We start from the raw sequence: 27246 nt of genomic DNA, 5'->3' as shown, positions 1-27246 counted from the left end.
GAAACTCTATTTCTCTCTTAGTTAGTGTGAGGTGCTGCTACCTAACCATTATTATTTATCTACTATTATTTGACAGTTATCGCTTATCCACCACCCATCTATCAACATCTGATTAGCACAGATCGATCATTGTTATTGGACTATTGTCAAGTATTCTTTATCCGATGGATTGCTTTTGCATGTCCACAGTCATCAAATTGACATCACTTAATCATCATAGTTGGACAAATTTAGTTTAACATTGTCTACTATAGGGCTTTATAACCTATGAAGTGTATCATATAATTCATAACCCAAATTAATAAAGCTATTGGGAAGCATAAGGCTACAGTCATAACTATAATATAGTGGTGTCATTTCGAGTTTTCAATCAAATCAGAAGGCTATGTTCATAACCATTAAGTTTTAGAGTATTTTGGAACCAAATCTTATGGATGATAGGCACATGTTATTTCCTTGCTATCACAGACTTTTTTTAGAGTGAACATAATAATATATCAGATATGACATGGGTTGTTTGAGAGATCATATTATGCATTAATTATTCATGAAAAAGTAATAGAAAAGGTAGATGGATTTAATTGTAAGCTTTATATGATATAAATTTCTAAAATAAATAATATTTTGATGATTTTATTGTGCATGTTTGTTTTTACATAAATTTGAACTAACTAATAATTCATATTTATGCGTAAAGTATTTTTAAAATTAGAAACTCCTTGAATAGATATCTACATCAACAAGACTATCACCAAAGCTTTTGAATGCTTACTTTTAGTTACATCGATCTTGTCAACTTTAAATCTTAGAAAAAGCCCATAATCTACATATAGTTTAAATTTACTTTAAAACTTATTTTGTTGTAGATCTCAATGATTTTATCTTAGAAGTAAAATAAAATGAGGCAATAGATTTAATCTCATAACTTATTTACTTATAGTTTTGAAATTTAAATTGTGAATTAAAAATAAATCTCTTTTAAGAGACTCCTTAATGGCCTTATACATAGAAAAAAATTGGATATTTAAATTTTTTTTTTCAACCTGTAATTTTTTGCCTTGTCACTGAACTACTAATAAAGGAGAGGATTTTACTTGCTGAGTATGCTCAATTTTGTTAACAATTGTTCTTCTAAAGAGGAGCATGGAACTTTCTAAGTAGGAATGAAAACACTAACTTTAACGGTGTGGTATATTCCAAAGAGTACATTAATTAGATGGTTTTAAGTTTGATTTTGAAGGAGAGGATTTGCATTTTTTTAAAATAGTTATAGGCCCTTTCAAAACATTCAAATACATCTCGATGTGAGATAACTAAAGTTTACTATGATTGATTCTCAAATCATATAATCAAGCATTTAACATATTAGTTGAGATTTAATTATTAATAATATACTAAATCTCCCTACAAATACATTTATGAAATTGCATTATTTTAGTACACTTGCATGATATATTTGCATGTGTTTTAATATAGTTATATGTTGTATTTGTGCTAGTTATATGGTGCATTTGCATGTATCTCAAGCCATTTTAGTAGTTACCTTATGAAGTATGCTTATAACCTAAAAAACTCTATTGTTTTCTATTTGACTGTATTTTAAAGACTTGGTATTATGCACGTGTTGAAAAATTATCTTGTAATTTCTACAAAGTTACTTAATGGTTTTTACTATTTATGTGAACCTTTGGATACTAGGGTACACACAAATTTTCATTTTTGAGGATTTCAAAGTTTACCTTTTTACTCATTCTTGATATGGGTTATGTGTATAGTACTGAAAGAGTAACTCTGAATGTTTAAAGTCAACAATGAAATGATTTCCTCATTTTTTATATGATTGGATTTTAGTGCGGTGAACCAGGTAACTTAATTTTGATATTTTAAGAATTTAATAAACCATTTATAAGAAAATATGAGTAAATCTAAAGAATTTAATGCAAAACTTTAATAAATTTTATTTTAAATCACAAAAAAACTTCAAGTAAATGTGAAATATTGATTTATAAGAATTTACTTGATTCATAGCCTTGACGCCAGGGCTATCTTAATGTCAAGTTATTGATTATGTCTTATAATTAATTTTAAAATTATAAGTTCATGTCGCAAATTCTTCAAGATATTCAGAAATAGAAAGCATATGAACATGGGCGGCGGGGACTATCCCGCGGCCGCGTCAATTAAAGAAATGAAAACTGAGTTTTTCATTAATCTATCCGAACGCAATAAACAAACGAACTGGCGGCTTTTTCAAAACTCCGCCCGCAGTTATAAGCTGCCCCAAACGGGCCCTTAATTTGGGGTGACAATCTGATCAAGACAATTTGATCAAGTAGTCAAAGATGATAGAACCATCCACTTTGATCACTTGGTTCGGTAAAAAGAGCTTGACTTACAAGGCCATATTCCTCTTTCATAATATTTTCCCTATCAACAAATCTCTGAGCCTTCTTGTTCAACAACCGGGATAAAAGTTCATTCCGACTATGCCATGCAGAATAATTACTAAAATTTTTGTTAATCATATTAATCGAGAACTACAACTCTTCCACATCAGGTAAACCCTTCAGCTTAGCAGCAAACCTACGGTAATTCCAACCATTAAAGTTGTGGGAATCAGCTTCTAGCAAGTGATCCAGATGATGAAATTCCTTGTCGAAATCTACCATAGCAAGCCGTTGAAAGCCAACGAAGAAAAGAGTTTACGATTACCTGGTTTGGGCTTCATTCTTGGTTGAGGAAGAAGAAGGCGCAGGGGGCTTCGCGGGCCTAGGGGTCAATCTCGTAGCCCGCTTTACGCTGGCTTCAACGTCGTGCGGTCGCGAAGTTCGTACCCAAACAAAAAAAAAAAAAAGAAAATTGTGTCGCAACTTGAGGCCGCACCGCGCGAAAAAAGCGGCCTCAAACAGACCCTAAATTTGATAATCTCTTCTTTTTAAAGAGAAAAAGTGGATCTTTATAATCGTTTTTTTATATAGGATTATTTCATCATGGTTAAATGGTTAAATGCTATGATTTTTTTTTCTTCTGTCCACCTTGGCGAATATCCAGCCCCTCAGGAGAAAAAAAATACCTGGGAGTTACACCTGCACCACTGTTGGTTGGGCCACCATGCTTCTCTAGCAATTGCACACATTCAACAAGTTCAAGCAATGCAAGAACTTGTTGATAGTAACTGTCTTGGTCAACATATCAACTGCATTTTCATTAGTATGAACCTTCTGCAACAGTATCTCACAAGAAGCAATCAATTCTCCGACCTTGTGATGCATGACATCAATATACTTCCTGACATCAATGTGCTTGGTTCTTACATGGTACACCTGGTTCTTAGCCAGATAAATAGCACTCTGACTGTCACAATACAACTGAACTCTACATTGTTCAATGCTCGGTTCCTTTACTAGCCCAGTAAGCTCAGCTTCAGCTACTGCAATGTACTTAGCTTCAGTTGTAGATAATGCCACAATAGACTGAATTGTTGATTTTCAACATATAGGCCCTCCACCAAGAGTAAACACATACCCAGTTGTAGACCTTCTGTTATCCAAATCACCTGTATAGTTTGAATCAACTTATGCCACAACTGAAGGATCATTCCGCTGATTGCTAAAAATAATTTTATGTCCTATAGTACCCTTTAGATACCTGAAAATCCACTTGACTGTTTCTCAATGTCTCCTTCCAGGTTTAGCCATGTATTTGCAGACTTGAGTGACAGCATGAGCCAAATCAGGACGAGTAAATATCATTGCATACATTAAGCAGCCAACTGCACTGGCATATGGAACCTTTGTCATATCTTTGATTTTTGTATCTGTCTTAGGACACTGTTCTGAAGAAAGCTTAAAATGATTCGCCAAAAGAGTGCTTACAGGCTTTGCTTTGCTCATCTCAAACATGTCTAGCACTTTCTCAACATAGCCTCGTTGAGATAAACATAATCGTCTTGAGTCTCTGTCTCGATAAATCTTCATTCCAAGAATCTTCTTCGTAGGACCCAAATCTTTCATGTCAAATTCATGGCTCAATAAAGCTTTCAAACCACAAACATCATTCATATTATTTATAGCAATCAGTATATCATCAACATACAATAACAGAAAAATAATAGAACGATCATCAAGGCTCTTCACATAAACAGAACAATCATACTCACATCTCTTTGTGACCGATCTGAATCATGTAGAAGTCAAACCGCTTGTACCATTGTCTTGGAGACTATTTTAACCCATACAACGATTTCTTTAACCTGCAAACCAGATGCTCCTGTCCAGGTTGAGTGAACCCTTATAGCTGCTCCATGTAAATCTGTTCCTCCAGATCACCATGCAAGAAAGCAGTTTTAAGATCCATATGTTCTAAATGTAAATCCCAAATGACTACTAATGCAAGCACTGCCCTGATTGAAGTATGTCTAACCACAGGAGAAAAAATTTCATCATAATTTATCCCTTTCTGCTGTGAAAATCCCTTTGCTACCAGTCGAGCCTTGAACTTTTCTCCTTCTTTTTCTGATATAGTTAGTTTCCTTTTGTACACTCACTTGCAACTAGTAGCCTTCTTTCTCTCAAAAAGCTGAACTAGCTCCCATGTGCGATTTTTCTGCATCTCCTCCATCTCCTCAATCATTGCACCCATCCATTTCTCTTTCTCCTGACTAGTGATAGCTCCTTGAAAAGTGGATGGATCATTGTTGTTAATGAGAAGTGTACAAGAGACCAAGTTTTCATAACTCAATCTACTATGAGGCATTATATTGGCGTGTCTCTGTCTATCTCTGGCTAGATTATAATTCTGCAGATCATCTGGAATAAAATCATCAGGTGTTGGATTTGAGCGTTAACTCTCTCAGTTGTTTCTGGATGTTATTCTAAATTCATCTACACTGTATCTAAACTGGAAATGTTCCCTTGCACCTTGTCTTGATTCTGCTGCAACATGGAATATTCATAAAAAAATGCATTTCTGCTGATCACTATATTCTTTGCAATCGAATCCTAAAACTTGTATCCTCCTAAAACTTGTATCCTTTCATAAAACTTGTATCCTTTCATACCTTTCTTATAGCCCAGAAAGATATACTTCTTGGATTTTGCATCGATTTTTGATCTTTAATCTCTAGGTACATGCACATAAGCATGGCAACCAAAAATATGTAAATGATCAAAATTAACTGGATTACCTGTCCATACCTTCCATACCTCCACCCAACGATGCCCGAGGTGATCTATTGATGAGATAACATGCCATATTCACAGCCTCTACCCAGAAACTCTTAGGAAGTCCTGCATTCAGTCTCAAGCATCTTGCCCTTTCAGTTAAGGACATGTTCATCCTTTCTGCCACACAATTCTGTTGTGATGTTTTGCGTACTAAAAAATATCTTTGAATCTCATGCTCCTCATAGAACTTCTGAAATTGCGAATCTGTGTACTATGTGTCATTATCGGACATCAAATACTTGATCTTTCTGTCAATTTGGCTCTCCACCTCAGCTTTCCACAACTTGAATTTAGAGAAGACTTCAGATTTATGCTTCAAGAAATATACTCAAACTTTCCTAGAGAAATCATCAATAAAGGTAACAAAATACTGAGATCCTCCCAATGACCATTCCCTTGTAGGGCCCCATACATCAAAATGCACATAATCAAGAATCCCTTCAGTTTTGTGCTTTCCAGTCATAAACCTGCTCTAGTATGTTTTCCAAGAACACAAAACTTACAAAGATCAAGCTTGCAGCTTTTAACACCATGCAACAGGTTTCTTCTATGTAATTCTGTCATCCCACATTCACTGAGATGACCTAGACGCATATGTCATAGATTTGTACTATCATCATCTGACTCCACAGAATGAACTTGAACTTCACCTACAACTAACCTACAACTATACTCCCCAACAATTTGTAGATATTGTCTGCAGTTAACTTTCCTTTCATCATCATCAATGCACTTTTAACAATTTTGATGGTTTCTCTATCCTCATTTGTCGTAGGAATAAAACCATTTATGTGTAGAGTGGACAAGGAAATCAAATTATTCTTCAGATATGAAATATGTCTGATATCACATAATATTCTAACTGTGTCATCATACATCTTAATATCATACATCTTGTCATCATACATCTTAATTCTGACATCTCCAATACCAATAATATTGCAGCATCTATCATCACCTAGATAAATTGAGCCATAATTAGTTGACATGTATGAAGTAAAACACTCCTTGTTAGGTGTTATGTGATAAGAGCATCCTGAATCAAGAATCCATGCATTTGTGAACTAAGTTTGTGAAACTGAAAGCATATCGCCATCACTGCAATCTGAATTGTCACTCTGCACCACATTTACAGACTTCAATGATCTATCACCTTTCTCCCCAGTCTGCTCCTTGAGCTTTGAACATCTCTCTTCATATGACCTAACTCCTTGTAATTGTAGCAATGAATTGTCTTTTTGTCTTTCGACTTGGATCTGGAATTTCTTTCTTCCTTCCACGATTCTGCTTACCCTTCACATATAAACTGTCGCTATGAAAGCTTTCTCCTGCATTCTACTTTCGATGGTTGTGAGCCAACAATATTGCAGTAATCTCATCAAATTTGATAGTTTATTTCTCATATGTAAGAGTAGTCATCAGGTGTTCATAAGAAAAAGGCAGTTAACACAACAAAATCATTGCTCGGTCTTCATCCTCAATAGTCACATCAAACTGTGATAAATCTGTGATTATTTGATTGAAACCATTAATATGTTGTGCCAGATCAGAACCTTCTTGCATCTTCAACCCATGCAACTTTTGCTTCAGATACAATTTATTTGTCAGAGATTTAGCCATAGACTGAGTTTCCAATTTATTTCATATCTCCCCTAGAGATTTTAGATTCATCACGTGATATATAACCTTATCTGTCAAGCATAAACGTATGGTTGTTGTCGCTCGTTGTTGCAATTCTTCCCAATCTTCATTCTCCATGACATCTGGATTTGCTCCCCGCAAAGCTTTCAAGATTCCCTGTTGAGCCAACAGATCTTTTACTCTTGTTTGTCACAATCTGAAGTTACCAGTTTTATCAAACTTCACCACATCGAATTTTGCACCAGAAATTGTTATTTGAAATTGATCCTGCAACAAATTGTTCTGCAAATCCTTGCTCAAAATCTTTTCAAAAAGAAAAAGAAGGATTGAACAAATTCCCTTAGTTAAGTTTTTCTTTTTTTTCAAAAAAGCAATATTTTTTTTTCAAAAAAGCAACAATTTTTTTTCAAAAAAGCAACATTTTTTTTTTCTTTAGAGAAAAGATTGAAATATTTTCTTTATTAAGTTTTCTTAGTTAAGTCTCCCTTAATTAAAATCTTTCCTTTAATTAACTGAATTTGAAAAATTTTCCTTTCTTCAGCCTCCCTGCCTTCCAGATTTCTCCCCGGCAACAAAAGGAAATCGGAAGCTCTTCCTTTTTCTGGTTCGCCTCCAAAGCAAACTTTACTTTTCTGGCATCCCGACTTCGCCTGCTGCAGAAGGAAGCCTCGTCGAACTCATGCTGCGTCACTGAACTTGTCTTCCCTGAACCGCCCGTTGTCGCTGAAGCCGCTGACCAAACTCCTCGCAGAGGGCCTGTCACGAACCTCCAATCCCAGTCGCCTTCGTAGAACCGATCGTGGAAGAGGCTAAAAGCTCTCATCTTCCTTCGCACGTTGAATGGTCGAAGCTCCTTGAAAACTCACACCTTATGTTTGATCTTTTCATGACTTACAAACATAAGTCATGCATGAATTTGAAGGTGGAATGATTAAAACTCGCACATTTGGCTTTGGGCACTACAGGCTCAGGGCTTGTTTGGGATCAATTTTGTTTTTAAAAATATATTTGCCTTTATTTCATTTTCATATATATATATATATATATATATATTGTTAGGTATGTCTCATATACCATAAAAGGGTGAGATGCTAGAGTGGAGCGGAGCCCACGAGCGGAGTGGAGCAGAAAGATTTGTCCAATCGGGGGAGATTCATTATGTGGGTTGGGGGTGCGGGGGCAACACCCCGCGGTTTGGTACAGGGGTAATTTAAGTAGTTACATATTGTACAATATGATTATATATATGTCATGTTTGTAACCCTATGTGAGTCTCTAGGTCTTTGAGATTCTGAATCTAGTATTATACACTCTTCTTTGAATATTAAAAAGGAAGTCCTTGCTCTGCTCCCCAGGATGTACGCATCTTTGCTGAACCTCGTAAATCTCTATGTGTTCTTCTAGATTGTGTCGATTCATAGTTTTTCTTTGCCCTAATTTCTTAACAAGTGATATGAAGGCCTGGTTCGAGGGCAGGGAAGAAAAATTTCAGCACAAGCACAAGAAGAAGAAAATTTGGCGGTGTATCGCAACCAAGCAGCGATCGGGCGAAGCAAATTGCGAAACAGATCGTGTGCGGGTGAAGTAGCTTCGCGGAGGAGGTTCGCGCACACGAAGATTTGCAAATCGGAGAGGCTTTTTGCGGTTCGTGGCAGATTGGAGCAGGTTGCGAATCGTCAGGGAGGGATTCACGATTAGTGAGGGCCCGCGACAAGCGCTCCAGATTCATGACAGAGGAGTGCAGAGGAGTTCGAAGGATTCAACGATTCGTGCAAACAGACGAAGAGGAGGTCGCGACAGGCAGTACTTCGACGAATTTGGCGGCTTGCGAGCAGGCTTCGACATATAGAAAAAGTAAGGTTCGACGTCAGCCTGGAGCGGAGGCAAAAATTGGAAGCTCCGATTTCATTCCTTTGCTGGAGGCGAAAGAAAATTTTAAGAAAATCAAGTTCCGATTTTATTGCAGAGAAAAAATTTGGAAGAGAAATCAAGTTCTGATTTTATTTCTTTGCGGGGGGGCGGAGAAAAAAATGGAAGGAAATAAGTTCTGATTTTATTCCTTTGCTGCGGAGAAGAAATTTGGAAGGGATATTTTCCAGATTTCTCTAAAGGTAATAAAAGAATTTTCCTCGTATTAAATAAGAAAATGTTGTTGCACGCAGAGATTTTTCAGGACGCAGAAAATGCAAGGAAGGAGAATTTACTGCTGCACTTGGGAAAGAAAATATTTCTTTCTGGAAGGAAAGCGGAGGCAGAGCTTTTCTAGAAGGAAAGCAGAGCGAAGCTTTTATGAGAAGTAAAGTGGAGCTTTTCTGGAAGAAAAAAAAAAGCTTTTCTGGAAAGCGGGGGCGGAGCTTTTCGGGAAGGAAATTGGAGCTTTTCTTGGAAGTTAAGGAAAAGGATTTGTGGGAAAGTTTAATTAAGAAAAATTTAATTTAGGGAAAGTTCTTTTTTTCTTGAAAACTTAATTAAGGGAAACTTAATTAAAAAATCTTAATTAAGGGATTATTTAAAATTATGGCCCAACCCACATTGGTTCATACAAAAACTCCATGATATATTTCTCCTAAAGGGCTTGATATTCGTGAAGGTGGAGATTTGTTAGATATGACTCATAATATCAGAATTTGGAATCACTTGGAATGAAAAGATGTCTCTTGGAATTGAACATGAGTGTCTCTTGGAATTTAGTGGGTTGGGGGGAACAAGGGCGCAGCAGAAGCGTGGTGGTCCAACCCACACTGGTGCATAAGAAACTCCCTGATGTATTTTCACCAAAGGGCTGAATATTCGCCAAGGTGGAGATTTTCTTAGCACATGTATTTCTCTTAAGGGGCTGGATATTCGCTAAGGTGGAGATTTGTTAGGCATATGTATTTCTCCTAAAGGGTTGGATATTGGGTATATGTATTTCTTTTAAGAGGTTAATTAAATTAAGATAATGACATTTTGTTAGGTATGACTCATATACCATAAATGGGTCAGATGCTGGAGCGGAGCGGAGCCCAAGAGCGGAGTGAAGTGGAAGAATCTGTTCAATCGGGGGAGTTTCATTATGTGAGTTGGGGGTGTGGGGGCAATACATTGCGGTTTGGTACAGAAGTAATTTAAGTAATTACATATTGTACAATAGGGGTACATATATGTCATGTTTGTAACTCTATGTGAGTCTTTGAGGCTCTGAGATTCTGAATCTTGTATTTTGTACTCTTTTTCTAAATATTGAAAAGAAAGTCGTTCTGCTCCCGATGATGTAGGCATCTTTGCCGAACCTCGTAAATCTCTGCGTGTTCTTCTGGATTTGTGTCATTTCCTATTTTTCTTTGCCCTAATTTCTATATATATATATATATATATTTGTTTTTAAAAACAAATTAGCATGTTTTTGAAAACACTCACAACAACATTTAGGTGTTTTGAGTATTTTAAAAAACAATAATATCTTAACAAAACACAGGAAGCATGTTTTATTTCAAATCAAAACATAAACAAAAAAACATAAAAATAAAAATATTAATGATCCCAAAGCGCCTCTTAGGTTATATATGTATATCACTTCAAATTTAAGAATAAAATACTTATTTAAAATCCATTCTTATGCATGCTAAAAAATTTGCGGCGGTAGAGTAACAAATTATCGTCCTAGCGTTGTACGAAAGTTCAGCACACACACAGATGAAATAGAAAAAAAATGGTGATTACTCCAGAAGTTTTTACGTGGAAAACCGTAAGGGAAAAACCACGAGGTCTGGCCTAGTTGCGGAAATCCACTGTTGATTGATGATTACAGAAATCTCTTGTCCCACAGACAAGAAAGGGTAATTATATTTTTCAAGGTACAATGTTGACTGACGGTGTCTGGTTGGTGCTGATCGATGACGGTTAGTGAAGGTTGACAACGATCGGCGGTAGTGGATGACAGTCAACGGTGATCAACGACGGTCGGTGGTGGTCATCTGAGGTCGGCGGTGGTCGTCGACGAGCGACGGCGATCGATGACGAAGGCTGGCGTTGGCGACGACAGAGATCGGCTGCGGTCGATGACGATTGGTGGTGATGCTGAGCTGCAGCTTCTCCTCAAGACCTCAGGCTCTCTCTAGATTTCCTTCCCTTCATGAAAGGGATGAGATTCTATTTATAGTGTTCTGGATGCAATTAATGTAGGAATATAAACCATTTTGATCGGATAGTCCGGAGAACTTCGCTCAATCATACGTAGCTTAATGAACATTTGAGTGCCTTAATGATGTCAGAATTGAGTGATCTTGGACTCGTTGGATTCATCTTGTTGAGCCGCTCAATTTGAGTATAAACTTGTCATATTTAACGGTCGTTTAACTTTTCAAATATATTCATAAATCTTTTAATTGTGGTTTAATGACTTGATCTGGGCTTGATTTGACTTGTATTTGGCTAGTTTTCATATCATTAGATTCATTTCATCGAACTGGTCAGTTTGGCTATAAGTTTGTTGAAATCGGAGCTCTGGGTGACTTTTTATCAAGATTTGAATGCTTCTTTCTTAAAATATCATCTCGAGATTCGTGTCATGCCTCGAGATTTGTGTTGGATGATGAAATTTTGTTGGTGGTGTATCACATCCAAATATTGAAACTTTCTTAGCTATAAATTTAAATTTTTGGGATAATTACACGATTCACACCTACAATTTGACCATGTGTACATGTGGGACAACGAATTTCACTTTTATACTTTTTTCAATTAATTTTTTTATTATGAAAAATTTTATAAATTTATTTTTAAAATTAGTCTTTTTTTTAGTTTTCTTTTGTTTTATTAAACTCAAATTTGTTTTTTAAGAAAATTAATTTTTAAATTTAATTCTTATTCTAAAAGCACATTTATTTTCTTTTAATATAAAGTTAATAATTTTAACTAAACAAATTACTTAAAATATATAGATTTATTTATGTGTTTGCAAACAAATTTTTTTAATTTTAACAAAACAAAACATATAATTCTTTTATTTATTTGTGTTTTTCTAATAGTAAATAAATAAAAATATAAATAAAATCTAATTTGAATTTAATAAAATATATATGTATATATAATTAAAATTTTTGTTAATAGATATGTAAATAGATAGAAATTAAGTGATATGTATGTAAATATTTTTATTTTTTTATTTATAAATTAAAATATAGTATAATATTTTAACTTTCTTTTGGCAACAAGTGTCGATGCTACTTCATGGCCCCTATAATATTATTTACCCCGGAAGTGCGTTTTGTGATCCTCCACCCAAATTCGACTTCCCACCTTCCTTCCTAGCTGCCCATGGATCGCTCCTCCGCCGTCCTCCGACAGCGCAACACTGCGGAGGCGACTGACATTACAGATCCCACAGCAACTCCGCCCCCTAAAGTGCCGCGTCCCCCGAGGAAGCGCAAAGGGTTCGCAGTTTCCAAGACTAGGAAGCCGTCGAAGGCCCCGTCTTCGTTCTCATCGATTGCTTCATCCACTGCAGACCAGCCGCCAGGAGGACAAAAAAGGAACCTTAATGTTATGCTCGATGAGGATTTCCAGGACCTTGCCCTTCCTTTGGGCACGTCCTTCGCCGCCGTTCTTTCCCAGGTTTATCTCTAATCTTTTAGGCTTTGTAATGTTTTCCTTGTTTGAAGATTGATAAAAACTCCTGTTTGATTAAATGCAATTACTTGGTAGGTGAAAGATGAGGTAATACGATTGAAACAGTTTGGTATAAACTTCGACAACTTAATTTGGCGGTATAAATCAATTGGTTGAATGAGATTTGAATGAGATTTGTTTTTTTTTTTTACCCTGACGCTGTGTTCTATCTTTATTACATCTCTTAGTAAATATTTGGAGTATTAGTTAGGGGGCTGGCATTCCAATTAGACAATTAAATTGCAATCATTTGGTATATCCATCCATCCATAGCACCCAACTTCCTAATCTGTGGGTCTGCGCATATAAAAATTATAGAAAAAAGGTTGTTTTTTGTACTATTCTTCACTTTCATCCTATATTTAGAATGGGTATTATTCTACAAAATGAAATCTTGGATCTTGACATTTTTGTACTGGCCGCCCTTTAGGTTAAACTATAATTTGATGCTTCATTTGTTGTATGCCACATATGTTTGCTCCTGCCATCGAAGTTAAGATGATCTCAGATTAGCATTATAGAAACAGTGCATTGGGACTTGTTTCCTTTTTATATTTACTAAGCCTATTATCACTGGCATGATGCTGCATCAATTTTATGCTGTATTTTTATAATTGTCCTTGTTATGTTAGTGTTCTTTCCTTTCGTTTTTCCAGTTTTAGTTTTGATAATAAGATTTTGTTTGTTAGTGTTTTGTTGATTTGCTATGCTATTTAGCATGGAAAAGCATTGCTATTCTTAGCACTATGGATGAGCTACTCTTAAAATATGTTGTTATGCAGCAAATTGTTGAACGTTTCTTGCAAAAATCAAAATTATGATATGCATCTTTTTTAACCCCAGACAACTGGAAAGAGCTGTCATCATGCAATAGGGGTCGTTCACTTGAGAAATTAAGAGGAAATCATTTAATTTAGTCAAATACAGTATTATGTTGTTATGCAGCATATTGTTGAACGTTTCCTGCAGAAATCAAAATTATGATATGCATTTTTTTTAACCCCAGACAACTGGAAAGAGTTGTCATCATGCAATAGTCTATTTGGCCGTTCACTTAAGAAATTAAAAGAAAATCATTTAATTTAGTCAAATACAGTATATATTGTCTCCTTTAAATTATTTTCGCTTTATTTTTTATCCAAAAGTTAGTTATTTCTTGATCATCCCTAGCAAGTTCCAGTGCAATGCACAGGTATTATTTATAATGGAAACTAAAGATGAAAGAAACGGTTATTGGTCGTACGGACTTTTAACATCTATGGGTTCAATAGAGAATAAAATCTCTAATCTTTTTCTTTTAATTTAAGTGTTAATTCTTTTCGTTGAAAATAACAGCACAATTGAACATGTGATCATTTGCTTAGCTACAAACACATTTATTTATATTCATGTAATATTTTTTGTTCTAAAAAATTATATCTACTGCTTACAGTATACTCAAGCATCATTAAAAATGTAAGGTTTCATGTTAGTCCAACCTATGCTAAGTTTGGTTTTGTCAAATTTACTCTAATTTGCATAATGACTCCCCTTTTTTGATCCAATACCTTAACTTGGTTGGAGATCATGCTTGGTTTGTGATGATGCTTCCCAAGGTTAAAGTCCTCAATTCTAGTTATAGGTAATGAAGGAAGTCATCTTGTTGGTATGGTAAATATGCCTTTGAATAGGTGAACCACGAAGAACCTTCATTGCTTTGAAGAGGAAGTTTGAGAAAACTTAAGCTAGGAGTTGAGAATGGTTTTTGAGGTATTAATATTTTAGAAAGTATTTGTTTGCCTATTCTGGCAACAGGGGAGAGTTCATTGGTAGTGTTGAAGGAAAAGTTCAATTGCTTGCCTCCACAGGTCAACAATTTTTCTTTGGCCAAGAAACCAAAATTCAATTATCACATGTTTAATATGATTTACCTTTCGGATGACTTGGCAACCATCAGAACATATATTAGGCCAATTTATTTTCTCATACATTGCTTAGAGAATTATCTTTTTTTTTTTTTTTTCATATCCACGAAAGCAAACCTATAAGCTTGGTCGTCTTTGGAAATGTATTTTGATATTCACTAGATTATGAATTATTATTTCATTGCTAATCTTTTCATAGCCTGAATTCACATTCCATCACTGCTATACCATGTCAATCATTTATATTATTTTGCATAACATCATGTCGCAAAGTGAAGGTTCATGATATGGGTATAATTAGATATGGAACAAATCATATAGTGTCATTTAAATCATCATATACATGTATCATAACATCATGTAGGATCATCGTGTCATGTATAGTATCACTTTCGCACATATAATGTGATGCATGAATTAAATCATCTTTATGACAGTCAACTTAAAAAATCATCATGATTTATGCTATATCGCATGTTGCATGTATGACGTATAACATATTTTCCAAATGAACTATCTTAGTTCCTCGCTATCATTCAAATGAAGTCACATGGAAATAGAGAAATGGAACAGAATCATGCTCCACACATACAGGAATCGATAAAACATTGTAGGACCATATAAACTTCAATATGAAACTTCATAGAAACATGAAATCATCAAGATGAAGAGATTCAACTGTTGATAGACTTTTTCATTTGATTAGATTCATCATTTATTTTGTGAAAATACTCTTTTCTAAGACGGGGAAAGCATCCTGCACAATAGAATGAAAAGCCCCAAATCAAAACTCTTCCAATATCTTTCCAATGCTTTTGAGTCTTCTTCTCCCTCCTCTTCTCTCATTTTTCCTGCAATCCAAATGAGAATGACAAAGAGCTAAATAAGCTAAATAAATGCTTATCCTTACCTTTTTTCTACAAGCTTCTAGAAGGGGATAGCCAGCACCATGCGAAACATCTATTTTAATTTTTTAAGGTTTTAATCCCTTATATAAACTTTGGAACAAAAGCCCAATTAGTGCTTGGTGATCACCATTAAATATTTAAGTGGAAAATATATTTTTAATTTTATTCAATAGTGTCATTAAATTTTCCTAAATTCAAGTTAATTGAGTACTTCTCAACATTTTGGCCATAACCAGCTTTTTTTCTCTTCGGAATTGTAAAATTTTTTATTCTTGAGAATTTAACTGAGTTCGTCATTACTATTTTGTTAATTGCTTTATTTAATTTAAGTTTCAAAGGCTAGCAAAAATATTAAAATTGAGATCCATAGTTTTGATCCATGCTCAAAATGGACTGCTTCTCCCTAATCATGATATTCAATGCCACTTATGAACTCTTTAATGCAAATATGAATCTAAAATATATGCGTATGAAATATATTAAAATTAAATTTTGAGTTGGCACATATCATGCTTCTTATGTAATTTTTTTTTTTGGTTTATCCATAAAATTTTGTCCCACTTTAATCTTAGATTTGTCCTTTCTGCCGCATTAATTGTATTATTAGTAATTACTTTGTAGACAGACACTTGGGTTCATATAGTATGATGGATTTAATTGGATTCATTTTGGATTTAATTATAGTATGATGGATTTAATTATTGGGTTCATATAGTATTTTTAAGTTTTCATGTGCTTTCCTGTTCCATAACTGAGACACTTCATTATTTTTTGCCTTCAACTCACTCTTGTTATTATGTTCCCATCAATGCCTTAATTGTTTTTGAGTGAGCATGCATGTGCGTGTGAAACTAAAATTTAATTTAGCTTAAGATAAAATTTACTAAGAATATTATCAACTTCACACCCAATAAAATTACTTATCATTTATTTGATCTATTTTCTTCTAATCATTGGCTTGAGTTTTTCCAAACCAGGCTCACCTGTGACTGGAGTTCATTCGATCTCATCTTTGGTCAAACCATGTTTTGTTATAATCTGGCCTAATTTAGTCTCGATTTCAGCCTAGGATAGCTTGTTAATTTCGATTTGAGTTTGACTTGAGCCCAAAATTGATTGGATGTTAATTAATTTATCTCTTTTAAGGTAAATTTTTAATCCAACATGCACATTCAATCAAAATTTAATACATACCAAACAATAGATTTGTCCACACTTGGTAGCACGTGCAGCCATGGCTGCTGGCAGTGGAGCCGGCAAGTTAGTAGGATCGCCAATTCGCTTCAACTCTTTGTGCGGGAAGTCAACGGAGTGTTGTAGCTGAGTAAAGAGGAAGTTTTTATTGTTTAAACCCTTTGCTTGTGATAATACTTTGTTGTGAGTGATTAGTAGTCATCTTTACTGTTGTTCTCGGATGAGCAAGTACAAAGTATTTCAATTCCAACAAAACATTTTTACAAATCATGTTATTTTCTCTGTCATAGGATATTTGTTAAATATTCTTTATAGATTTTTCTTTTCTGGATTTCTTACTCCTTTTTCCTCTTTTCTACTTCAGGTTTTGTGTGGCAAAGTTGCCTCTAGGGATTTGTTACCGGCAGATAAACTCTCCATGGTAGAATATTTTCAAATGTGTACCTTAAACATGGATGAATTTGGTACTTGGAGCTTCTTATGATTTAACATCAACTTCTCTACTGGATGCAGATCTGTACTTCAGCTGTAAAGGAGTCCGTGTCTAATGCAAGCCTACCTAACTTTGACTAATTTAAGCTCTTTTATTAATAAGATGGAGACACATGATAGTGCTACTTGGATTTTTTGTTTTTTCTTCTTTTGATTTGCTTCTCTTCTGCAGATTCATGGCGATAGGTTTGATTCATTTATGAATAACTTTGAGAAATCATTCGACAGCACATTGAAGACATTGCTGCTGCTCCACAAGGCTTCTAGTTCCAGTAAAAAAAATAGATTGAGAGAAAAGAGACGACTTAATGTAGAAGGAGATAAATTGATCAAAGAATCATATAATAATGATGAAGAATTGGGAGAAGATGAAGCACAGAGCTCAACAAACCAACTTGCTCTTCACATAGAATCAAATCATGAGCTGGTTCGATCTTCTCATAATTTGATTGCTCCTACTTTTAGTCAATCAATGCTGACCACCTTTACAAAATCCGTTACGGAACAAACTCGATGCAATGATTTAAAGGAAGTGGAGATAGGTTTGACTATGAGAAAGTTACAAATGAAGCAGTCTCAGTTAGCCATGAGTTCTTATGCAAATTGGTTAGAGAAGGTAAAAATATGTATGAATGTGTCTAAAGCCGCTTTCAAAGAAGAAAAACTAAGGAATCAGATCGAGGATTTAAGGCATGCAGAACTCGTAAGAAGGTGCATAGATCTGCTTGTCAGCGGCTTGATTCTTATGTGTGCTTTCCTGGTTTATGGAGCTTCAATCTTTTCATACCAGCTGATTACCGAAGCAACGTCGTCCTGCACTGCGATGTCCAGAGTAAGGGTCTATTTGATATAAGATTTAGTTGTGGCATCTGTTTTTCATTGAGTTTAGAAATTTTTGGGCATTGTACTACTGTGATAAAAAATTGAATTTTATCGGTGGTTTTAAAAAAAAAGACCGGTTGGCCCACATTCAACTTTGAACTTGCTCTTTGGCCGGTTTGGTCTAGATTGAACCGGCGAACCGATTCAATATTTTATGAACAGGTGCTCTAATATTGATCAATGTTAGGTTGTTTTATTTTGATTGGATTGCTAAATATAAATGATTTAGATTAAAAATAGAGTAAATATTTAAAATAACATATCCTGAAGCATTGATTTAGAATTATGTTCAAAATATTTAAGAGTGAAGTATCCCTTGTTAAAAAAAAATTGTGTATTGAATTAATGAAAATATCTAACACCTAAAATTTGTTTTTCACATTTTTACGACCCAAATCTTTCATATCACACAAAAAAGACCACCAGTTTAACTTCCAGAAAGTAAAATATATGTTTTTAGGCATAGATAAGATGACAGTTATATACGGATAAGTTTGAAGTTTAGATGTTAAATATATAAATACATTTGAATCAAGTGGCATGACTGTAAATTTTCTTTTATTTTTTTTTAATTTAATAAAAAAAATATTTATCTTTCTATTTATTTAATTTCAGGGATCCAAGTCCTGGTGGATGCCTAAACAAATTACATCCGTCAGCTCAGGCTGGCAAATGCTAAGATGCCATGCTATGGTTATAACCAGAATGCTTTTTGGTTTGCTGATGATTCTGGTTATCGCCTACTCGCTCCTCCAACGATCTGCCGCGTCGACAATGCCAATCACTTCCATTCTCTTGCTGTTAGGATTCGCGTGCGGCATTGCCGGGAAGCTCTGTGTGGACTCACTAGGAGGAAGTGGGTATCGCTGGGTTATTTATTGGGAGCTTCTATGCTCACTTCATCTCTTCGCTAACATCTTTCCGTCGATCCTCTACCGTCTCCTATACGGCCATGTTTTAGCAGCACAGAGCGAAACGCCAGTTTGGTGGCTGTATCGGATTAGGCGATACACATTCTATGTGACGCTGCTGTTGGTTCTTCCAACAATGGCTGGTTTGTTACCCTTTGGATCTATGTTGGAGTGGAAAGATCATTTCAGTGAGAAGGTGAGGATTTTGGTTATGAAGGCTGAGCAGAATGGATGAGGGAAGAGTTTGCCGGTTTTTTAGCTATGTTTTGACGTATTCCGGCTGATTTGTGGGTGTTTTGACCACCGGAACTCGGCCGACTCATGAAGTCGAGGTGATTAGACTGATTCAGGAAAAGAATTTTTTTTTTTTTTTTTAAATCCAGCAAGCAAATGTTCTTCAAAACATTGGAGTGTAATTTGGGCTATTGTTGCAGTGGAAGCTTCAATGTTAGTGTGAAATATTTATTTGTTTTAATCATAGTGTAGCTCGCTTGTAAACATTTTGTGTAACTTTAAGGCTTGCTCAAGTTTATTGAGGCTGATTTTATTAGTCATTTCTATGCATTATTTACGGTTTCATTTCATGCATCCCACACAAATCTTATGTTTTCAAATCTAACATCAAAACATTCATATTTTTCATGCATGACACTCGAATCTTTCATGACACTCAAATCTTTCATAACATCAAAAATACCATTTTTATTAACTTCTTCATTTATAGATTTATGACACCAATGTTATAAATGTAAATATCAAACTGTGTTTGATATGTAATACATAAGAATCTTCTCTCTCTCTCTCTCTCTCTCTATATATATATATATATATATATGTAAAAGGAGTTTCATTAGAACATGGTGCATTGTTTTGGTATAATAAATGAAAATGTTGAAATACTGCATATATTAATTGCTGAATACCTTATTTGGGAGTAAAATGGTATATTTCTAAATAAATTATTATAATTTTTGTGCCAACATATTTCTATATGCAATTACTTATTTATAGTGAAATGCGAATGAGAGGGAGAGAAATACAGCATGATATGAGTTGAAGGACGGAATCATATATAATAAAGGCTCATTTGGTTGTTTGAAGTTCTTAAATATATTTGCAAAAATGATAATTATATTTTCACTTATTTTAAGTATGACAATATAATTACCTTCTTTGAAATCAATATAATTCAAGGAGCAACGTGAGCTACGTTAAGTGCTTACTTTCATTGTGGTATACAAAGGTCAAGTTTTGCAAATGACCCGACAACAATTGAGAAAATATTAGATCAGGACTCCAGATGCATACAAAGTCCTATAGGTGAGCGACACGTGTAAAGTGGACCAAGCACAGTGTATTGTGATGGGTCCACTTTACACGTGACGTCTCCTTATTGGACTCCAAATGAACGGGGAGTCCTGACCTAATGTTTTCTCACAACAATTGGCTAAATTACATAACAACACCATAGCCATCATCTTAAATTATGAGCTCGTTGAACAATATTTGAGAAATTTACAAATTTCAGTATTTATTCTCCCCTTATTACAAATAATAAATTGAAATTATTTTGCATGTAGATTCACTCGTTTTCTATCTGAAATCATGCCTTGTCATTCATTGGTCAACTTTTTCTTCATCTTTTTTCACTGGAGAATCAGATAATTTATTTGCAATTATAATATCAAGGGGAAAATTTTTATACAAACACTATACTTAGAAGTTATGTAAATTGGGTGAATTCCACATTGAAAATGAACTTGAGAGAAAGATTCATTGAAGATATGTATTTTTTTAATAAATCATTAGAAAAAAAAGAAATAAAGAAATAAACGTATTGAAGGGCTCACCTTTAGCTAGCATTTAAGAAACGGACATCTGACCGTCCATTCGTCTCATATAATCCAAAGAGCTAAAGAAGAAACCATGAGCGCCACCATGAATAGAAAGCTGAAAGAACATCATCTTTCTTTGTAAAATGCAATAAGTTAAATGGTAGACTTAGAATTATTATATTTTTTTTCTGAATGGGCGCATAAATTATTTTTAATATTTAAAATGGTGTGTTTGTGTGTGGTATGTCACTACTAAAAAACAAAAAAAAAATATTACATCTGGATGAGTTGCATCTGAATTAGGTGTGTATGGTAATATATTAGGTGTTATTGGTAATATTGTGATGTTATTTTGATAAAATAATATCATAATACTATTAATAACACATTAAAAACTACAATCAATACATACGAAATCCAGATGCAATATTTCTTCCCAAAAAACCTCAATGATCATGCCCAACCCATCAATTTGTTTATTTATTTTATTTGAAATGGTTCATAAATAACACATTTGTGTTAGGCTCGATTTGAATTCGTATATTTATTTGTTTTAGTTCTTGTTCGATTCAAAATTAGCTCGAATGATTTAAAGATAATAAAAATTAATATAAAATATTATTTTAATTAATTATATAAGTGATTAATTAATTAATTAGAGTCAAAATTTTAATTTTATCAAGTTTTCATAACATTTATGGCCATTCAAATAGGGCTCTTAACAATCTGATTTTGAGTTGAGCTGGTCAGCTAAAAAATAACTTGATTCAATTTTTTTACTCGTTTATTTTGATTCAATCTCGATCAAGAGTCAAAATTCAAATCAATATTTAAGAAATTAATGATCTTCAAGTTAAATTCGCTAAATTCAAACGATTCGATTTAGATCAGAGCAGGAGTGGGCCCAAAATCAGCTTAAAAAATGTTGATCTGATTTTAATCCGATCAAAAATTCGAATCATTCTTCAAGTTAAATTCTCAGCGCTACATTCAAATATACAAAAAATAGGAGCAGGAACCATCACCAGCAACGCCATCCATAGGATCACCTTCCGCTTCTTCCCGCCGGTCGACGCGGCGCCGGTAATCTACTCTCGGCGGCGAGGAGTCCCTAAAAGCCGACAACCTCGTGAAAGGGTTCCATCTATCCGGCACCTCCCGCAGCCTCCGCCTTCTGCTCCCTCCTCTTCCGCCGCCGGAACGCTCCCTGCTCTGTTCTGCGGAGGCGTGCTCCTCGCCGGGAAGCTGAAACCTGCAAACAGGGCAAGAGTTATGCATTCGAAGCCACGGCACGATGCAGTCGGAGTGGTAAACGTGGCTGCAAGGCATCTCCCTCCCCTCTTCCCCGACAAAAAATTCCTCCTTGCAAACAGGGCACTCCGAGCCGCCGCGGAGATGTGCCGCCGTGATCTTCACCGTCGGCAAGGCATCAATGGAGTGATTTGATGCCGGCGGAGGACCGGTGCGGTCGTTCTCTGTGAGTTCCTGGACGAGCTCATTGAGATTCGGCCCGGTGAAGTAGTCTCCAAGGTCCATAGTGGGAGGAACAGAGTAACTAGGTGGCAGCAGAGTGAGAGGGTGGCGGCGATGGAGGGAGGGAAAGTTGAAATGAAAGTTTGCCGGAGAAGGCGGGGGCAGAAGCGGGGAGGGAATATGGAGGTCGTGGATGAAGGGGCTGAAGCAGCGAGGGCAGAAGATGTCGGGAGTAGCTGAGAGAGAGGGAAGGATGGCAACCGGGCGGCGGCATTGGTGACACCAGAAGAGGGGGAAGGTGCGGCGGAGGATGATCGGAGGGATGGGAGGAGAAGGGGGAGGCATTGGGTATCGGTTGTTGATGGAGATGGAGAGGAATAGGGGGAAGATGGATTTAATGGGAAGGCGTAGGAGAGGGAGATTTGGATGGAAAAGTATATCTTTTATCTAAGCGTGAAGGTGTCGTCTTCTTCAATGGACTGTTGCGGGGGGTTCAAACAATAACTTCCTTTTCCTCCCTCTAATTTGGGAGAAGTGAATGAAGGTTTTGAGAAGTTTTTATTACAGAAGTAGCGTATTTTTTAGGAAATTTACATGCATGCCAGCAATTCTTATTCATTTATATATCTAACATTCAAAATCTGTTATTTATTTGCGATCCAACCTAGTTAAGACGACAAAGTTGGGATCGTGGGTACGTGATGAGAAGTTGATTTGATCACGGCATATAGGAGACCGCTGTGCGCCTTAATATTGTGTTACAGTCATGATTTGAGTTAGCTGGGAAGCCAACGATGGGATCGCAGCTTCCAAAGTTTCGTGCGGTTTTCATTAGTACAATTGACCTTGCCTACAAAAATTTCAAAACTACTAATTTTAGGAGTTTTGAAACCGTCCGGGGAGTAATGAGGGCCAAAAAGGTAAATGAATTGAAAAAAATATTAGAGAAAGAGATAAACCACATTAAATCTAAAATAAACAAGTATTTCTTGTCCATAGAGGGAAGATTCAACTTGTCGGGTATAAGCCATCAGACAATTATTTCGTCTATCAAGCTCAAGAAGTCTATCCAATAAACTTCATCAAAGAAGACCCAACTCGCTTCAAGGTTGACTCAATTTAGAAATAAAACATCCCAAAAACTAAACGACTTGCAAGGATGTGATCCAAGACGAGACTCCCGACGATTGCGTCGGGAGCATAAGATAAAATAAGATGATGTCAGAGAATAGCATGTCAAAAATATTATCAAGTATATATCAATGTCAGAAGAAGATGAGTAAGAAATTTCTAGAGCTCTTTGTGGAATAATCATACTTATAATATATGAGAAAACCCCCTCTATAAATACGGGGAAAAATCTATGTCACAGGGGATGGACGATTGACCCCTCAACAATATCAAGATTCTTTCAAATCAAACACAAACAACTCCTCTCATTAGTATGTTCTTCTTTTCATTGTTGCTTTTTCCGTGAGAATTGAGTCCACATACAGATCTCGACATGCTTTCCTCATAGCTAAAAAGAAAATTATTACGTGCTGCTAATCGCAAATTTGGATGATGGTCCAGATGGGGCCACACCACTGTGTATCGTGGGGTGGCCCATCCAGTAGGAATTGTGTGGTATGCATGCAAATCTTCCTATACAAACGTAATACTATCTAATATTCTCCCCAGAAAAAATAGATGCCCCTTTTCTAGTCATAAATTGGCATCAAAATAAGCTATTGAATTCAAATTACAATCTGAACCTCTTCACTTGTTGCAACAACATCGTAAAAAACATCAAAAGATCAAGAATAATAATAGTCAAGCATTTACCCAAAGGATTAACCAAGAACCCTAGCTGATAACTTCCAATCCATGATTTATTTTCTCTTAAGCTTCTCCTTCATCCTCTCCACAGCTGCCTTCAAAGTACCTTCATCCTTGCAAAACGTAAACCTCACTAAGCTCTTCCCTTCCTCTGGATTGAGATAGAACACGCTTGTAGGGATGGCCACAACACCCACCTCCTTAATCAAATACTCACAGAAAGAAACATCATCTCCAAATCCAAAAGGAGTATGATCCACCACCACAAAATAAGTCCCACTTGATGGGTGCACAACAAACCCCACTTCCTTCAACCCATCCACCAGAATTGCCTTCTTCGCATCGTAATCCCTCCGGAGCTCCTCGTAATACGACTCCGGCGCTTGAAGTGCCGCCGATGCCGCCCACTGCATCGGAGTTGAAGTCGCAAAGGTCAAGAATGCATGAGCCTGCCTTAAACCCCATGTTAGGTGAGTCGGAGCTATGGCCCATCCAATCTTCCATCCGGTCAAGGAGAACGTTTTTCCCAGGGAGTTCATTGTGACAGTCCTCTCGCGCATGCCGGGAATCGAAGCGATGGAGATGTGCTCGGCCTCGAATGCCAGCTTATCATAGACCTCATCGGAGAAGACCAACACATCATTTTCAATGCAGAGGTTTGAGATGAATTCAAGCTCGTTCTTCGTGAGCATCTTGCCGGTGGGATTGTGGGGCGTGTTGATGAGTATTGCGCGAGTCTCTTTTGTTACTGCGGACTTGAGCTCATTGAGAGGAACGGCAAAGTCCGGTGGGCGGAGGGTGATGGACTTGATCTTGGCGCCAGCCATCGAGAGAGTTGCTTCGTAGGAATCATAGAATGGAGCAAAGAGAATAACTTCATCGTTGGGATTGATCAGGCCGAGGATGGCGGCGGCGATGGCTTCGGTGCAGCCAGATGTGACAGTGACTTCTTTTTCTGGATCGACTTCGAGGCCGCTGTCCTTCTTGAATCTTTCAGCAATAGCAGTGTTGAGAGCAGGGACTCCATAGCCCCTCGCATACTGATTCTTCCCTGCTATGATAGCTTGAATTGCGGCATCTTTGACGAAGTCTGGACCATCGAAGTTTGGGAATCCCTGGCCAAGGTTTATTGCCCCGTGTTTGATGGCGAGATTGCTCATCTGAGTAAAGATGGTTGTCTTGAATTTCTCCAGACGCTTTGCTACCTATAAAATTGAAGAGTTATAGTCGCAGTTCAAAATTCTCAAGTTTATTACATAACTGTGCTTTACATTTGTTTTGGATCAGTATAATAAAAACAAGAGTAGGATCAGAATGTTCTTGCATAAAAAAGGATGTTGAAGGAATTGTGACAAAAAAAGTAGGGAACGGATTGAGAATGATTATTTTGAAGGAATTGTAATTGCACCTACTAAAGTTATGCTGGTTTAAAAAAAAATTGGCTGATTCAGACAGATGCCGTATAGAGTAGTGCTGAATGATCAGAAATGACGATAATTTAGACAGATATCATTTAGAAGATGCATTGATAAAAGGAAATCAAATAAGTGATGAATGATCAGAAATGAAAATTGGTAAACTGAGGATAGCATGGATGAAATTTTGCAAAAAGATTTGCAAGAAAGAGTAAACAACTCTGTGGCATGCAATAGGAATGATAGCGAGATTAAAATTTATGAAGCCAGCCAAAAAATGTTATGATCATAATGATAGCAATGGTGATGGTGATGTGGACATTTCTCCAGATAAAAAGGCATATGATTTACTAATAACAAGGGAAATAAAAGAAATCCTAACCAACAAGTATGACTTACTTTCAATTCTAAAATTTTGTAAATCTTCTATGATTTTTCTAGTTTTCAAAACATTTGTTCTACCTAAACTTGTAATGTAAATATGTGTGAACCAAGAAAAAGTAAAGAGGCACCAATGATCCACATTAGACCAGTAAGCAAATCAATAACAAAAAGAAAACAAGGCGGGTCTACTTCACAGTGACAAAGACAAAGGTTCTGAAATGGAAGATCGACATTTATCTAACCCAAGGACAAAAAAAGTAAAAATAAAAAAAATAGCAGGAAATTGTTATTTAAGACATTGGATTTCTGACATTTGTTTTCTGCTTAATTGAATGGTAGACAACTATTGGCTCATATTTGTTCCTAAAATTTCAGGCACCCTTTGGCTCATATTTTTCCTGAAATTTGAGGAAACCACAGAAGAATTTCACATCAAGGCATTTTAAATGAGAAAGTTAACTTCAAAAGTTCACTTAGACCCAGTCAAGTTGACTTTGGCATATGATGACACATATTCTGTATGGTTTAATCATGCTGACTCGGATAACAAAAAACTGTGCTAAAATTTCGCCATCACATAAAGCTTAAGAAAATGAGCTCTTCCCTCAAAAAGTTCATATTCCATCTCAATCAATTTCGCCATACCATGCTGTACAGCGATTGAGGCATTTTTTTTTTCAAATTTTAATGATCCAGGTTTTAAATAAACTAAGATTTGTTATACTAGTACAAGTTAGAAACTTGGGATCAATACTTCAAAAGGTTTATCTTTTCATTTTAAACACGACAAGGAAAAAAGTTGTGATATCTGGCAATGCAAACAATATAAAGATAGTTAAGCATTTAAGATGCAATACACAAAATAATAAAAGCACCTTATTGGGACCATAAAAAAATTCTCATAGGAACAAGCACAATTTTTGGTGCAAAGCATGCATTTCAGTACATTTATATCAAATCAAAAGGGCTGAACCCACAACAAAATATGCAACCAAATGCATACAAAATGATGGAAGCTAACTTGTGCAAGTTAGAAACTTGGGATCAATACTTCAAAAGGCAAGTTAGAAACTTGGGATCATTAGAAACTTGGGATCAATACTTCAAAAGGTTTATCTTTTCATTTTAAACACAAAAAAAAAAAGTTGTGATATCTGGCAATACAAACAATATAAAGATAGTTAAGCCTTTAAGATGCAATATACAAAATAATAAAAGCACCTTATTGGGACCATAAAAAATTCTCATAGGAACAAGCACAATTTTTGGTGCAAAGCATGCATTTCAGTACATTTATATCAAATCAAAAGGGCTGAACCCACAACAAAATATGCAACCAAATGATGGAAGCTAAGATTTGTTATACTTGTGCAAGTTAGAAACTTGGGATCAATACTTCAAAAGGTTTATCTTTTCATTTTAAACACAAGGAAAAAAGTTGTGATATCTGGCAATGCAAACAATATAAAGATAGTTAAGCATTTAAGATGCAATACATAAAATAATAAAAGCACC

The 27246-nt window shown here is 35.7% G+C and overlaps 3 protein-coding genes across 5 annotated transcripts in view; 1 reads left to right on the top strand and 2 right to left on the bottom strand.

Moving 5' to 3' along the window:
- The first annotated feature begins 12089 nt into the window (after positions 1-12089).
- Positions 12090-19369, top strand: LOC110021336 (protein CPR-5). The gene is made up of 5 exons (XM_020719786.1): positions 12090-12461; positions 16886-16942; positions 17035-17070; positions 17186-17845; positions 18511-19369. Exons 1-5 carry the CDS (start codon positions 12165-12167, stop codon positions 19039-19041), a joined length of 1581 nt encoding a protein of 526 aa, XP_020575445.1. The 5' UTR covers positions 12090-12164; the 3' UTR covers positions 19042-19369.
- On the bottom strand, positions 15249-22792 carry LOC110021339 (probable E3 ubiquitin-protein ligase RHC1A). Of its 2 annotated transcripts, none has more exons than XM_020719790.1 (3): positions 21667-22792; positions 20657-20756; positions 15249-15270 (listed from the first exon to the last, which is right to left on the bottom strand). In XM_020719790.1, exons 1-2 carry the CDS (start codon positions 22457-22459, stop codon positions 20719-20721), a joined length of 831 nt encoding a protein of 276 aa, XP_020575449.1. In that variant the 5' UTR covers positions 22460-22792; the 3' UTR covers positions 15249-15270; positions 20657-20718. The 2 variants fall into 2 exon arrangements, with proteins under 2 accessions (XP_020575449.1, XP_020575448.1); XM_020719789.1 differs by lacking the exon at positions 15249-15270 and adding an exon at positions 20303-20455.
- Positions 21877-27246, bottom strand: part of LOC110021338 (probable N-succinyldiaminopimelate aminotransferase DapC) — a 25772-nt gene continuing 20402 nt past the window's right edge. Inside the window, exons 2-3 of one of the 2 annotated variants that reach the window (XM_020719788.1) lie at positions 23939-25137; positions 21877-21893 (exon numbers count right to left, since the gene is read on the bottom strand). In XM_020719788.1, coding sequence (XP_020575447.1) covers positions 23986-25137 — 1152 coding nt within the window. In that variant the 3' untranslated portion in view covers positions 21877-21893; positions 23939-23985. Of the gene's footprint in view, positions 21894-23802; positions 25138-27246 lie in introns of those variants that run through there. The other variant, XM_020719787.1, reaches the window with a different exon arrangement.

The sequence above is a fragment of the Phalaenopsis equestris genome, unplaced genomic scaffold (assembly GCF_001263595.1).
Source record: "Phalaenopsis equestris unplaced genomic scaffold, ASM126359v1 Scaffold000134, whole genome shotgun sequence".
Taxonomy (NCBI): domain Eukaryota; kingdom Viridiplantae; phylum Streptophyta; class Magnoliopsida; order Asparagales; family Orchidaceae; genus Phalaenopsis; species Phalaenopsis equestris.
This window is presented reverse-complemented; position numbering and strand designations above follow the sequence as displayed.

Bases quoted from the DNA above. Each gene is read 5' to 3' on its own strand.
- LOC110021336 (XM_020719786.1), top strand. From the start codon at position 12,165: ATGGATCGCTCCTCCGCCGTCCTCCGACAGCGCAACACTGCGGAGGCG. The intron at 12,462-16,885 runs GTTTATCTCTAA...TTTCTACTTCAG, and splicing joins TCGCCGCCGTTCTTTCCCAG to GTTTTGTGTGGCAAAGTTGC. The intron at 17,846-18,510 runs GTAAGGGTCTAT...ATTTAATTTCAG, and splicing joins CCTGCACTGCGATGTCCAGA to GGATCCAAGTCCTGGTGGAT.
- LOC110021339 (XM_020719790.1), bottom strand. From the start codon at position 22,459: ATGCCTCCCCCTTCTCCTCCCATCCCTCCGATCATCCTCCGCCGCACC. The intron at 20,757-21,666 runs GTGATGGTTCCT...ATGTTCTTTCAG, and splicing joins TCCTATGGATGGCGTTGCTG to CTTTCTATTCATGGTGGCGC.